The sequence below is a fragment of the Chlorocebus sabaeus genome, chromosome 20 (assembly GCF_047675955.1).
Source record: "Chlorocebus sabaeus isolate Y175 chromosome 20, mChlSab1.0.hap1, whole genome shotgun sequence".
Taxonomy (NCBI): Eukaryota; Metazoa; Chordata; class Mammalia; order Primates; family Cercopithecidae; genus Chlorocebus; species Chlorocebus sabaeus.
Genome location: NC_132923.1, coordinates 100,739,359 through 100,754,170, shown reverse-complemented (window position 1 = coordinate 100,754,170; position 14,812 = coordinate 100,739,359). Strand labels below are relative to the sequence as shown.

Sequence of the window (14,812 nt, the reverse complement as noted above, 5' to 3'; positions counted from 1 at the left end):
TTCCGCCCGCAGAGGTCCTCGTCCTGGCCGGATACCGCGCGCAGAAGGAGGACGAGCTGAGTCTGGCGCCCGGGGACGTGGTCCGGCAGGTGCGCTGGGTGCCCACGCGGGGCTGGCTTCGCGGAGAGCTGGGGGGCCGCTGTGGCCTCTTCCCCGAGAGCCTGGTGCAGGTGAGGCCGAGCCAGGGGCGGGCTGTGGGGTCTCAGCGCGCGCCCCGCGGGAGCTGAGAGCGCCTTCCCCGTGCCCTGATTCCCAGGAGATCCCAGAGACCCTGCGGGGTTCCAGAGAGGCGCAGAGACCGCGCTGTGCGCGCCGCCGAGGTGAGCGCAAGGTCCGGGACGGGGTCCGGTGGGCGGGCGCGCAGAGTCAGTGCGACCCCGGCGCCTCTAGCTCTTGGTGACGGGCGCGGCTCTGGGCGGGGCCCCGGGGTCCGCTCTGCGGCCTGTGATTGGTTCTCGAGTACAATGCTCCGCCCTGGGGCGGGGCTGGAGGTACCAAAGGCTACGTGCGCGCCTAGCGCTACCCCCAGCTCCTCGTACTGGGGCGTCCGGCTCGATCTCTGGTGCGCTTGTCCGGTGCTAGGTCATCCTGCCAAATACCCGGGGCCCCAAAGATGGTGCAAAGTGAACTTCAACTACAGCCCAGAGCAGGCGGACGAGCTGAAGCTGCAAGCTGGGGAGATCGTGGAAATGATAAAGGAGGTGAGGGGTGAGGTGATGGGACCGTTTGGGGAAAGATGATGCAACACGCCTCCCAAGTGAGCGGGGTGGGAAGTGAGGGTGTGGACAGTGGGAATGGCAACGGCGCAGATATGGGGAAGCACGGGATAGAGGGAGGAAGGGGCGCTTGGGCAGAACCAAGGGTGGAAGATTGTCCTAGGGATCCTTGGGGCAGAACCAGATGCCCCTGCGTCCTCCCCCCTCCCCAGATTGAGGACGGCTGGTGGCTGGGGAAGAAGAACGGGCAGCTGGGAGCCTTCCCATCCAACTTTGTGGAATTGCTGGACAGTGGGCCCCCAAGTGAGACCTCGACCCTGTGACTCGCAATCTCCAATGACCCTCCCAGTGGCATGAGCCTGTGATTCACATATCCTGACCCTGTGACCCCTTTGACCCTCTCCCATGACCTAACCTGTGAATTAGCACCCTCCCTAACCTCACTGTCCCTCACCAGGCTTTGGTAACCCAGACATGCCTTCAGTCAGCCCTGGTCCCCAGCGGCCTCCCAAGGTAACTTGGCTCAGAGTGGGCACAGAGGTGGTGAGTTCCTCTTGGGGTGGTTGGAGGCTCATCTGGTTCCTCCCTGCTCCTTCCCCCACTAGCTGAGCAGCCTGGCCTATGACAGCCCTCCAGACTACCTGCAGACAGGTGAGCACCCATCCAAAGGGTCCCCCACCCCCTCAGCCACTCCCAAGGTTGTGACTTGGGGCCAGCTGGGCTGATGGAGGCGGGGGTTGCTGATGAATGGGGGAGGCTTGGCTTCAGAGGACAGTGGACTGACCTCTTCCCAGTCTCCCACCCTGAGGCCTACAGGGTCCTGTTTGACTACCAGCCTGAGGCCCCAGACGAGTTGACGCTGCGGAGGGGGGACGTGGTGAAAGTACTCAGCAAGGTGTGAGAGGAACAGGGTGGGGGGGCCCAGGGAAGTGGGTGTTGAGAAAGGGTAGACCTGCACGTGTACCCCCTGAATCTAAAATAAATGTTGAAATTACATCTATAAGAAGGAGTGGGACCCCGGAAAGGACCTTGGGGGACCTAGCTCACCTCCCCACCGGCGTGTTTCTTTCCCAGACCACAGAGGATAAGGGCTGGTGGGAAGGAGAGTGTCAAGGACGAAGAGGAGTTTTTCCAGACAACTTCGTACTCCCACCACCGCCAGTGAGTACAGAGCCAAGACGCTCAGGTGGTGGGGGCAGGCTATTTTGGACAAAGGTGGGGATCATGGCACTCTCCGGACCTAACTGGAGGGTCACTAAATGAGAGTGGACCTAGACATGTGGCGGCTCCTTTTGGAATATAATACCAGTTGAGTATCCCTTATCCAAAAGGTTCGGGACCAGAAGTGTTTCGGATTTGGGAATTTTTGCATATACTTGAGATAGCTGCCAGGCGCTGTGGCTCACACCTGTAATCCCAGCACTTCTGGGAGGCCGAGGCAGGTGGATCACAAGGTCAGGAGTTCAAGACTAGCCTGGCCAACATGGTGAAACCCCGTCTCTACTAAAAATACAAAAATCAGCTTGGCGTGGTGGCCGAGCTGTGTACTCATGTGTAATCCCAGCTACTCAGGAGGCGGAGGTTGCAGTGAGCCCAGATTGTGCCATTGCACTCCAGCCTAGGTGACAAGAGCAAGACTCCATCTCAAAAAAAAAAAAAACAAAAAGCTTGGGAATGGGACCCAAACCTAAACACGAAATTCATTTATGTTGCATATACACCTTAAACCATAGCCTGAAGGTGATTTTATGCAGTATTTTTAATAATTTTGTGCATGAAACAAAATTTTGACTGAGACCTGTAACATGAGTTAGGTCGGGTATGGAATTTTCCACTTAAGGCGTTATATTGGCACTCAAAAAGTTTCAGATTTTGGAGCATTTTTGAATTTTTTTTTTTTTTTTTGAGACAGAGTCTCGCTCTGTTGCCCAGACTGGAGTGCAGTGGCAGGATGGACGCTCACTGCAACCTCCCAGGTTGAAGCGACTCTCCTGCCTCAGCCTCCAGAGTAGCTGGGATTACACGTGCATGCCACCACATCTGGCTAATTTTTGTATTTTTAATAGAGACGGGATTTTGCCATGTTGACCAGACTGGTCTTGAACTTCTGTCCTCAAGTGATCCACCCACTTTGGCCTCCCAAAATGCTGGGATTATAGGTGTGAGCCACTGTGCCTGGCCTGCATTTTGGATTTCTGATTTTTAGATTAGGGATGCTCACCCTTTACTTCTTTTCTGCATAGATCAAGAAGCTGGTCCCACGGAAAGTGGTTTCTCGGCAATCAGGTGAGTGCCCAGGGAACCCGGAATTGGGGGGTATTCTCTGGGAGACCCACCAGTCCAGTTGCTTATAAACACGCACAGCACCCCAGTGGTCCAGTATGCCCCTATAGGAGTCCCCTCACCTGTGGGCCAAGAGCTGGGTAGGAATGTATGTGAATCAATGTGTGGGTCAGTTTGTGTGTGTGTTAATATGTTAGTGTTTCTCTGTGTGTCTTGAGAATGTGGCTCTTGGTGGGTATAGATTTGTTTCATTTTGTAAGGAAACGTATGAATCTGTCTCTTCATATATAAGACTGTATATGTTCACATGTCTTATCTGTCAGTGAATAGCTCTGTCCGTGAGTCTGTAGAATGTCTTTTTATTTATCTTTTTTTATTTATTTTTTTGAGACGGAGTCTCGCTCTGTCGCCTAGGCTGGAGTGCAGTGGCGTGATCTCGGCTCACTGCAAGCTCTGCCTCCTGGGTTCACACCATTCTCCTGCCTCAGCCTTCCAAGTAGCTGGGACTACAGGCACCTGCCACCACACCCAGCTAATTTTTTGTATTTTTAATAGAGACGGGGTTTCACCATGTTAGCCAGGATGGTCTCGATCTCCTGACCTCGTGATCCACCCGCCTCGGCCTCCCAAAGTGCTGGGACTACAGGTGTGAGCCACCGCACCCAGCCTTACTTATCTTTTAATGTAATATTTGACACATGTCAAAAGTATATGTAACACATATGTTATAAAATTTAACACCCACAGGCAAGGCACAGTGGTTCACGCCTGTAATCCCAGCACTTTGGGAGGCCAAGGCAAGTGGATCACCTGAGGTTAGGAGTTCCAAGACCAGCCTGGCCAACATGGGAAAACCTTGTCTCTACTAAAAATATAAAAATTAGCCAGGCGTGGTGGGCGTGCCTGTAATCCCAGGCTGGAGTGCAGTGATGTAATCCCAGCTCACTGCCCTCTGCCTCCCGGGTTCAAGTGATTCTCCCGTCTTAGCCTCCTGAGTAGTGTGCACCACCATGCCCAGCTAATTTTGTATTTTTAGTAGAGATGGGGTTTCACTATGTTAGCCAGTCTGGTCTTCGAGACCAGGGCATAGTGGCTCATGCCTGTAATCCCAGCACTTGGAGAGGCTGAGTGAGGTGGATCACCAGGTCGGGAGTTTGAGACCAGCCTGACCAACATGGTGAAACCCCGTCTCTACTAAAAATACAAAAATTAGCCAGGTATGGTGGCGGGCACCTGTAATCCCAGCTTCTTGGGAGGCTGAGGCGTGAGAATCGCTTGAACCCAGGAGATGGAGGTTGCAGTAAGCCTAGATGGCACCACTGCACTTCAGCCTGGGAAACAGAGTGAGACTCTGTCTTAAAAAAAAAAGGAAAAATAAATCATTTCCTGCTCTAAGTTTAGAAGGATAATCATCTATATTAAAACTTTTAAAATGTTGCTATTCATATTAGTGCTTTTATTCATGTAGTAATAATTTTAATGAGTGATACAATTATACCTTTTTCCCTATGGACAATGAGTTGTTCCAGCATCATTTATTATTTTCTACATGTGAGTTTTATACAATTTTGGGGGTTTCTTTTTTCTTTTCGAGAAAAGGTCATTGGGTCTTTGTTACCCTGGTTGGAGTGCAGTGGCAATTGTAGCTCATTGCAGCTTCAACCTCCTGGGCTTAAGCGATTCTTCCACCTCAGCCTGTCTTGTAGCTGGGACTACAGGCACAAGCCACCATGTGCAGCTAATCTTTTAATCTTTTTGTAGAGACAGGGTCTCACTGTGTTGCCCAGGCTGGTCTTGAACTCCTGGGCTCAAGCAATTCTCCTGTTTTGGCCTCCCAAAGTGCTAGGATTAGAGGCGTGAGCCATGGTGCCTGGCTTAGTTTTATGCATAAAACTATAATCTGTAATTTTTTTTTTTTTTTTTTTTTTGAGGCAGAGTCTTGCTCTGTCGCCCAGGTTGGAGTGCAGTGGTGCGATCTTGGCTCACTGCAACCTCTGCCTCCCAGGTTCATGCCATTCTCCTGCCCCAGCCTCCCGACTTGCTGGGACTACAGGTGCCCGCTACCACGCCTGGCTAATTTTTTGTATTTTTAGTAGAGATGGGGTTTCACCATGTTAGCCAGGATGGTCTTGATCTTCTGACCTCATGATCTGTCTGCCTCGGCCTCCCAAAGTGCTGGGATTACAGGCGTGAGCCACTGCACCCGGCCATAAAGCTAGAATTTTCATGAGGTTTATTCCCAGATATTCTTAGGTATCTCAGAGTTTTTAATGTGTCTTTAAAAAAACAGACATTCGGCCGGGCGCGGTGGCTCAAGCCTGTAATCCTAGCACTTTGGGAGGCCGAGACGGGCGGATCACGAGGTCAGGAGATCGAGACCATCCTGGCTAACACGGTGAAACCCCATCTCTACTAAAAAAAAAAATACAAAATAAATAAATAAATAAATAAATAAAATAAAAAAACAGACATTCTTCTGTTTATTGCAGGAATACAGAAATGCATTGATTTTTGTATATTGTTTTTATAGCCAGCCATGGTGCTAAACTCTGATTATTTCTAGTAATTCATTTGTAGATTCTTATAAGTTTCCTATGAAGACAGATATGTCATTTGTGAATAATTTTTGTTTCATTCTCTTCATTCCTGCCTTTTAATTTCATTTTATTAATTTATTATAGCAATTAGGATCTCTCATACGATGTTAAATAGAAATAGTGATGGTGAACATCAGTTCCTGATTTTGAATCTAGTTTTCCTTTTTCTTCTTTTTTCTTTCTTTTGAGATAGCGTCTTGTTCTGTTGCCCAGGCTGGAGTGCAGTGGCGCAATCTCAGCTCACTGCAACCTCCACCTCCCGGGTTCAAGCAATTCTCCTGCCTCAGCCTCCCAAGAAGCTGAGATTACAGGTGTGCGCCACCATACCTGGCTAGTTTTTGTATTTTTAGTAGAGACGGGGTTTCACTATGTTGGTCAGGCTGGTCTCGAACTCCTGACCTCATGATCCGCCTGCCTCAGCCTCCCAAAGTCCCGGGATTACCGGCGTGAGCCACTGCGCCCTGGTCTCGAAGACCAGACTGGCTAACATAGTGAAACTTCATCTCTACTAAAAATATAAAATTAGCTGGGCATGGTGGTGCACACTACTTGGGAGGCTAAGACAGGAGAATCACTTGATTCTGTCACAGCCTCCCAAATAGCTGGGACTACGGGTGTGCACCACCACATCCGGCTAAATTTTTTTGTATTTTTAGTAGAGATAGGGTTTCACCATGTTGGCAAGGCTGGTCTCAAACTCCTGACCTTGTGGTCTGCCTGGCTCGGCCTCCCAGAATGCTGGGATTATAGGTGTGAGCCACTATGCCTGGTCTATCTGGTGGATCTTATATAAGATGGGAATCGGCTGGGCATGGTGGCTCATGCCTGTAATCCCAGCACTTTGGGAGGCTGAGGCGGGCAGGTCATGAGATCAGGTGATCGAGACCATCTTGGCTAACACAGTGAAACCCCGTCTGTACTCAAAATACAAAAAAATAGCCAGGTGTGGTGGCACATGCCTGTAGTCCCAGCTACTCAGGAGGCTGAGACAGAAGAATGGCTTGAACCCAGGAGGCAGAGGTTGCAGTGAGCCAAGATCGCGCCACTGCACTCCAGCCTGGGTGACAGAGCGAGACTCTGTCTCTAAATAAATAAATAAAAGGGGAATCATCTTTCCTTGCAAGCTGGTAAAACTTGTCTGTAAATTCATCTTGCCATATTTTTTTCATTATGGGATTATTTTAAACAACTTCTTCAATTTCTTTAATAGTTAAACAAAAGTCAGGGTAAAATTCTTGAATCAGTTATGGAGTTACATGTTTTTAATAGTATATTTTATGTAAGTTTTCTAATTATTTGCATAAAGTTGTTCATAGTATACTCTTTTATTTTGGAGAGATAGGGTCTTGCTCTGTTGCCTAGGCTGGAGTGTGGTGGCACAATTGGAGCTCACAGCAGCCTCAGACCTCAAGTGATCCTCCCACTGCAGCCTCCCGAGTAGCTAGGACTATAGGTGTGCACCACCACACCTGGCTAGTTTTTAAGTTTATCATAGAGAAAAAGTCTTGCTATGTTGCCCAGGCTGATCTGGAATTCCTATGCTCAAGTGATCCTCCTGCTTTGGCCTCCCAAAATACTGGGATTACAGTTGTGAGGCACTTCACTCAGCTCTTTCTGTTATCTTTTTAATGAAAACTGTCCTGGTGGGTATGAAGTGGTATCTCATTATGGGTTTGATTTGCATTTCTCTGATGGCTAATGATGCTGAGCATATTTTCATGTGCTTATTTCTTTTGGAGAAATGTCTGTTTGGATCCTTTGCCTATTTAAAAAATTGGATTATTTGTCTTTTTCCTATTGAGTTAGAAGAGTTCTCTATATATTCTAGATAGAAGTCCCTAATCACATATATGCATATATGGTTTGCAATATTTTCTCCCATTTTCCCTTTTTTTTTTTTAGTCTTGCTCTGTTGCCCAAGCTGGAATACAGTGGCATAATCTCAGCTCACTGAAACCTCCCCCTCCCGGGTTCAAGCGATTTTCCTGCGTCAGCCTCCCAAGTAGCTGGGATGACAGGTGTGCGCCACCACACCTGGCTAATTTTTGTATTTTTAGTAGAGACGGGGTTTCACCATGTTGCCCAAGTGGTCTTGAACTCCTGACCTTGTAATCCATCCACGTCATCCTCCCAAAGTTTTTCTCTTTCTTCAGGTTGTCTTTTCACTTCCTGATGGTGTCCCTTGATGTACAAAAGTTTTACATTTTGATGAAGTCCCATTTATCTAATTTTTTGGTTGGCTATGCTTTTGAACCAATGTCAGATCCCAAGATTACACTCCAAATTGAGATGCCTTCAACTTAGCCAGTGAAGCTGCTGATCCTCAGTTTGTCCTACCCCGCAGATCATCCATGTGGACCAAGCTGAGGGGCCGGGGATGAAAGCAGCCCTAGGCAAGAACATTATCAAGCATACAAAATGCTCTGCAAATTACCCCAGCACTTTGAGAGGCTGAGGCGGGCACATTGCTTGAGGTCACGAGTTTGAGAACAGCCTGGCCAACGTGGTGAAACCCTGTCTCTACCAAAAAATACAAAAATTAGCAGGGCGTGGTGGCAGGTGCCTGTCATCCCAACTATCTGGGAGGCTAAGGCATGAGAATCGCTTGAACCTGTGAGGTGGAGGTTGTAGTGAGCCGAGATCGCGCCACTGCCCTCCAGCCTGGGTGACAGAGCGAGACTGTCTCAAAAAAAAAAAAAAAAAAAATCCTTCACAAATTATCTCATGCCTTTGGATAATTTCCAGAGCATTGAAATGGTTGTTGGATTTTTTTTTTTTTTTCTTTTTTGGGGGGTAGGGAAGGAGTCTCACTCTCTCTCCCAGACTGGAATGCAATGGCACAATCTCGGCTCACTGCAACCTCCACCTCCTGGGTTCAAGTGATTCTTCCCCGTTAGCCTCCTGAGTAGCTGGGATTACAGGCACCCACCATCATGCCCGGCTAATTTCTGTATTTTTGCAGAGAGGGCGTTTCACCATGTTGGCCAGGCTGGTCTTGAACTCCTGACCTCAGGTGACCCGCCCACTTCGGCCTCCCAAAGTGCTGGGATTACACGTGTGAACCACTGCGCCCGGCCTGTTGGATCATTTTTGTCCAGCTTCATAGTTGCCTTGTGAGGAGAGGATTTGTCCACCACTTCATTCAGCCAGAGCCAAGCCCTGCTTCTGTCATTCCTCCCTCCTAACATTGCTCTCATTCTGTTCATTCCTTGTCTCACTGCACCTCTAGTTTATAAATTCTTTCTCTAGCCTTTTGGCTCTGTTTGCTCTGTAACCTGTACCGGCAACATAAGCAATATGCATGTAAGTAAGTGGATTTATGTTGCATTTTTTTTTTCAAGAATGCTATTTTTCATCTCTAGTATTTCCGTTTTCTATGTGGTAATTTTCCAAACCTGTGTGGTTATTCCTGATTGTCCTTTGTTCCATGCACATCCTGAATTTCTTCAAATATGTTATACATAGCTATTCAGTATTCTCTTTTTTTTTTTTTTTTTTTGAGACGGAGTCTCGCTCTGTCGCCCAGGCTGGAGTGCGGTGGCACAATCTCCACTCACTGCAAGCTCCGCCTCCCGGGTTCACGCCATTCTCCTGCCTCAGCCTCCCGTGTGGCTGGGACTACAGACGCCCGCCACCGCGCCCGGCTAATTTTTTTGTATTTTTAGTAGAGACGGGGTTTCACCGTGTTAGTCAGGATGGTCTCGATCTCCTGACCTCGTGATCCGCCCATCTCGGCCTCCCAAAGTGCTGGGATTACAGGCGTGAGCCACCGCGCCCGGCCGCTATTCAGTATTCTCTACCTGACACTTCCACTATCTGTTGTGTGTTGTGTCTGCTGACTCCATTCTTGGTGACCTGCCCTCTGGCGTGTTTTGTGACCTTTGTTTATGAGCTGATAGCTGGATTTTAATCTGTGGGACTCTTGCAGGTCTTAGTAGAAGAAGACTTCTTCCAGCGAGAATTTCCTTTTATTTTTTGTTTTGTTTTGTTTTTTTGAGATGAAGTCTTGCTCTGTCACCTGGGCTGGAGTGCAGTGATGTGATCTCAGTCACTGCAACCTCCTCCTTCCGGGTTCAAGCAATTCTCGTGCTTCAGCCTCCCTAGTAGCTGGGATTACAGGCACGTGCCACCATGCCCGGCTAATTTTTGTAGTTTTAGTAGAGATGAGGTTTCACCATGTTGGCCAGGTTGGTCTCGAACTCCTGACCTCAGGTGATCCACCTGCCTCGGCCCCACAAAATGTTGGGATTACAGGCATGAGCCACGGTACCCGGTCGAGAATTTGCTTTTACTTCTGCCAGTGGCCAGAGAACACCACCCACCAGAAGCCGCTTCGGTCCTCCTGAAGAAAGGTGGCACTGCTGTGTGGTACTGAGCTCGGGGCCTGTGGCGAGCTGAGGAAGCAGAGCCCAGGGCCCTGGCTTCACACCACAGGGCCCAGGCTCAGTAGCCACAAAGCAGAGCTGCCCCCCCTCTGCCTTTCTGGCTTCAGTTCTCTCTCTTTTTTTCTTTATCTTTCTTTTTTCTTTTTTTAGACTAAGTTTTGCTCTTGTTACCCAGGCTGGAGTGCAATGGTGTGATTTGGCTCACTGCAACCTCCACCTCCCAGGTTCAAGCGATTCTCTTGCCTCAGCCCCCCAAATAGCTGGGACTGCAGGCGCCCGCCACCACACCTGGCTAATTTTTGTATTTTTTAGTAGAGATGGGGTTTTACCATGTTGGTCAGGCTGATCTTGAACTCCTGACCTCAAGTTGATCCTCCCACCTTAGCCTCCCAAAGTGCTGGGATTATAGGCGTGAGCCACTGGGAGTGCTGGGATTACAGGTGTGAGCCACTGCACCTGGCCCAGTCCTCTCTTTTGTAGACCTCCTGTACCTCTTTTAACTCCAACAGTGCCTCAAAATTGTGTCCTCAGCAGGATGTAATTGCTTTCTGATGGGGCACCCTACAGAGCATCTAATCAGCCATACTGTGTAAGAAGCAGAAGTCAAAGTTAACATTTACTGAGCTTTGACCATCTGGCTGCCAAACAGTCTTCTGGGCACCTCGCATGTATTAAAAGTCACTCAGACCTCACAACCACCCTACAAAGGTGTGTGTTAGTTGTCCATGTTTTATAAATGAGGACACTGAGGCATAGATCACTTGGCAAGTTCTCACACAACTAGCAAGGAGTGGAGCTGAAATTCAGAGCCTGGTGTCTGGCTGTGGGATCCATGCCCCCACCGTCAGATTTGTGGATTTGTATACGTATCTGCGTGTGATTATATATAGGAGTTAACATCAGCACTTGTGCACAAGCCAGAGTGGCTGTTTTTCTATGAATCTGAATGTCACTGTGTATAACTGCCTTCAGGCGATGCTCATGTCACCTTAGTGTGCCCTTCTCTGGCCACCCCATTTAAAATGGTTCCTTCCTCTGCCTAGTGTTTTTTTGTTTTGTTTTGTTTTTTTGAGACAGAGTTTTACTCTCATCGCCCAGGCTGGAGTACAGTGGCGCGATCTTGGCTCACTACAACCTCTGCCCTCCTGGGTTCAAGCAATTTTCCTGCCTCAGCCTCCGGAGTAGCTGAGATTACAGGCGCACGACACCATACCTGGCTAATTTTTGTGTTTTTAGTAGAGACGGGGTTTCACCATGTTGACCAGGCTGGTCTTGAACTCCTGACCTCAAGTGATCTACCCAACTTGGCCTCTCAAAGTGCCGGGATTACAGGTGTGGGCCACCGTGCCCAGCCCCTCTGCCTAGTCTTGTCAGTCACACTTAATAACTCTTTAACACACTGTATTTTACTCCTTGTATTTATGTCTGCTTCCCCAATAGAACATGAGCTCAGTCTGGCTGCTGTGGGAAGAACACACTCTAGGTGGGGTGGGTACAGCCAAAACCCAGGTTGGAGGCTGTTGGAATGTCCAGGTGAAGGTGACGGTGACTTGATCTAGAGCACTTAGTGGTGGAGGTGGTGACAAGTGATGGAATTCAGGAAATACCTGGACAGTAGTATGGACAGGATTTACTGATGGTTTGGATGTGCCTCACAAGGAAATAAAAGGAGTCATTTGTCATCCAAACAAGTGGGTAAATGGGCCAGATGGGGACCGTGGGGAGAGGGGTAGATTCAAGGGGCATGGGTTTGGGAAGCAAGAGATTGGTTTGGGATATGCTAACAGTGTGATGCCCATCAGCTCTCCAAGTGTAAATATTGAGAGGGAAGTCAGATATGAGTCTGGAGTCAGAGAGGAAGGAGCTAGAGATGAAAATTTGGGAATCATTGACTTATTGATAATTAAATCCATAAGACTGGGTGATATCTCTTAGAGAGTAAATGAAAGAGAAGATAAAGAATTCTGAGGGTGGGCTGGGCGCGGTGGCTCACGCCTGTAATCCCAGCACTTTGGGAGGCTGAGGTGGGTAGATCACGAGGTCAGGAGATGGAGACCATCCTGGCTAACACAGTGAAACCCTGTCTCTACTAAAAATACAAAAAATTAGCCAGGCGTGGTGGCAGTTGCCTGTAATCCAAGCGACTCGGGAGGCCGAGGCAGGAGAATTGCTTGAACCTGAGAGGCAGAGGTTGCAGTGAGCCAAGATCGCGCCACTGCACTCCAGCCTGGGCACAGAGCGAGACTCCGTCTCAAAATAATAATAATAATAATAGAAAAATTAGCCGGGTGCGGTGGTGCATACTCAGACAAGATTAGCCTCCTGCCCACAGTCCCCTGCACACAGCACAAGACAGGGCCAGCGACTGTCAGATGGATGAAGCCTCCACTCCTCTCTCTTCCCAGCTCCTATTAAGGAACCAAAAAAGTTGATGCCCAAAACATCCCTCCCCACAGTCAAGAAACTAGCGACAGCCGCCACTGGGCCCAGCAAAGCCAAGTAAGGAGCAGGATAGGGTTGGGGGAGGGAGGAGGGTAGAAGGAACGCCCCTCCCTGTGCCCCACCCTGAGGGCCTGATGAAGATATGTTCCAGGACATCTCGGACACCCAGCAGGGACAGTCAGAAGCTCACTTCCCAAGACTCAGGTAAGGGCTGCCCTCCAGTGCAGGGAGGACGGGAGGACAGGGATGGGGTGGCTGTGCGGATGGACAGAGGTGGGAAGAGACTGAGGGTCAGAGTAGGCTTGGGTCCCTGAAGTTCTGCTCTCTTAGGCCCCAATGGTGGCTTCCAAAGTGGGGGTTCGTGTCACCCTGGCCGAAAGCGATCCAAAACCCAGACTCCCCAGCAACGCTCTGTGTCCAGTCAGGTGAGGGGCAGGAGACATGGGAGAGGGGAGGCTGGGCAGAGGCTGGTTCCTAGCTGTGGTGTGCACGAGTGAAGTCTCCCAGGCCTAGGGGAACCAGACTCCACCTCAGCTGAGACTTCACCTCCCATCATGGCAGGAGGAAGAGCACAGCAGCCCGGCAAAGGCCCCCTCTGTGAAGAGAACCCCCATGCTGGACAAGACCACAACCCCAGAGAGGCCCCCAGCTCCAGAGAATGCCCCCGTCTCCAAGAAGATCCCGGTTCCTGACAAGGTCCCCTCCCCAGAGAAGACCCTCACTCTAGGCGACAAGGCCTCTATCCCAGGGAACTCCACCTCGGGGAAGATCCCAGCTCCTGACATAGTCCCCACCCCAGAGAGGATGATGACTCCAGAGGACTCCATCCCAGAGGAGGCCCTGACTGTGGACAAACCCTCCACTCCAGACAGGGTCTTTTCAGTGGAAGAGGCCAATGCCCCAGAAGTCCCACCAATGGATAAAGTCCCTGATCCAAAGATGGCCCCTCTGGGGGATGAGGCCCCCACCCTAGAAAAGGTCTTGACCCCAGAGCTTTCTGAAGAAGAGGTGTCCACCAGAGATGACACTCAATTCCATCACTTCTCTTCGGAGGAAGCCCTGCAGAAGGTCAAGTCCTTTGTAGCCAAAGAGGCTCCATCATCCCAGGAGAAGGCCCACACACCAGAGGCACCCCCACTCCAGCCTCCTTCCTCAGAGAGGTGCCTGGGAGAGATGAAATGTCCCCTAGTTAGAGGGGACAGCTCCCCACACCAGGCTGAGTTGAAGTCTGGGCCAGCGTCCAGGCCTGCCCTTGAGAAGCCCCACCCCCAGGCAGAGGCTTCAACCCTTCTAGAGGAGGCACCTTCCAAAGAGGAGAGGACCCCTGAAGAGGAGGCATCCCCCAATGAGGAAGGGCCTCTGAGAGAGGAGGTGCTCCCAAAAGAGGGAGTGGCTTCCAAAGAGGAGGTACTCCCCAAAGAGGGAGTGGCTTCCAAAGAGGACGTGCTCCTCAAAGAGGGAGTGGCTTCCAAAGAGGACGTGCTCCTCAAAGAGGGAGTGGCTTCCAAAGAGGTGCTCCCCAAAGGGGGAGTGGCTTCCAAAGAGGAGGTGCTCCCCAAAGAGGGAGTGGCTTCCAAAGAGGAGGTGACCCCGAAAGAGGAAGTGGCTCCAAAAGAGGAGGTGCCCCCTATAGAAACAGCCTTTGCCCAAAAAACACATCCTATCAAGTCGTCTCCAGACTCCCAAGAGACACTCACGCTCCCTTCCTTGCTCCCGCAAAACTACACGGAAAACAAGAATGAGGGAGTCGACGTAACCTCGCTGAGGGGCGAGGTGGAGTCTCTAAGGAGGGCGCTGGAGCTGATGGGGGTGCAGCTGGAGTGAGTGGGTAGTGGCGGGGGTTGTGGAAGGTAGGGTCCCCCCTAGCCCTCACCTGCCCAGCGCCTCACCTCTGCCTTGGCCCGCAGGAGGAAGCTGACCGACATCTGGGAGGAGCTGAAGAGCGAGAAGGAGCAGCGCCGGCGGCTGGAGGTGAGGCGCGGGTCCTGGCGGGAGGGGGCTGGTGGCGGGTGGCTCCCTGACACAGTCTCCACCTCACTCCCGGCCAGGTCCAGGTGATGCAGGGGACCCAGAAGTCCCAGAACCCGCGCATCATCCACTCGCAGACGCAGACCTACTGAGGGCAGGCCTGGGAAGGGACCACGGCCCGACCGGGCTGGGGCCACCCACGTCCTTGCACACGACTTTGGGAAACGCGAGAAAGTAAACTGCCTCGCAAGGCGCCACGCCGGTCTGGTCGCTAGGGGCGGGGCCTGCGCGGGGGCAGGGCCTGGGCCTCCGCATTCCTGACGGTCCCTCCCGGGCACATCTGTCCAACATGTGGCTCCCATTACCGTTCCCAAGGCCTGCGCGCGGCTATTTTTATCCACCGGATGGTGAGGGGCGGGGG

The 14,812-nt window shown here is 50.8% G+C and overlaps 1 protein-coding gene across 3 annotated transcripts; it reads left to right on the top strand.

Moving 5' to 3' along the window:
- The first annotated feature begins 391 nt into the window (after nucleotides 1-391).
- SH3D21 (SH3 domain containing 21) lies at nucleotides 392-14,760 on the top strand. 3 transcript variants are annotated; one of them, XM_073007480.1, is made up of 14 exons: nucleotides 392-701; nucleotides 929-1,019; nucleotides 1,174-1,229; nucleotides 1,322-1,367; nucleotides 1,511-1,611; nucleotides 1,791-1,877; nucleotides 2,960-3,002; nucleotides 12,387-12,480; nucleotides 12,575-12,627; nucleotides 12,754-12,848; nucleotides 12,985-13,935; nucleotides 13,969-14,243; nucleotides 14,331-14,394; nucleotides 14,472-14,760. In XM_073007480.1, the coding sequence occupies exons 1-14, from the start codon at nucleotides 465-467 to the stop codon at nucleotides 14,541-14,543; spliced, it is 2,265 nt and encodes a 754-aa protein (XP_072863581.1). In that variant the 5' UTR covers nucleotides 392-464; the 3' UTR covers nucleotides 14,544-14,760. The 3 variants fall into 3 exon arrangements, with proteins under 3 accessions (XP_072863581.1, XP_037853124.2, XP_007977587.3); XM_037997196.2 differs by having other exon boundaries at nucleotides 12,985-14,243; XM_007979396.3 differs by lacking the exon at nucleotides 929-1,019 and having other exon boundaries at nucleotides 501-701; nucleotides 12,985-14,243.
- Nucleotides 14,761-14,812: the final 52 nt, after the last annotated feature.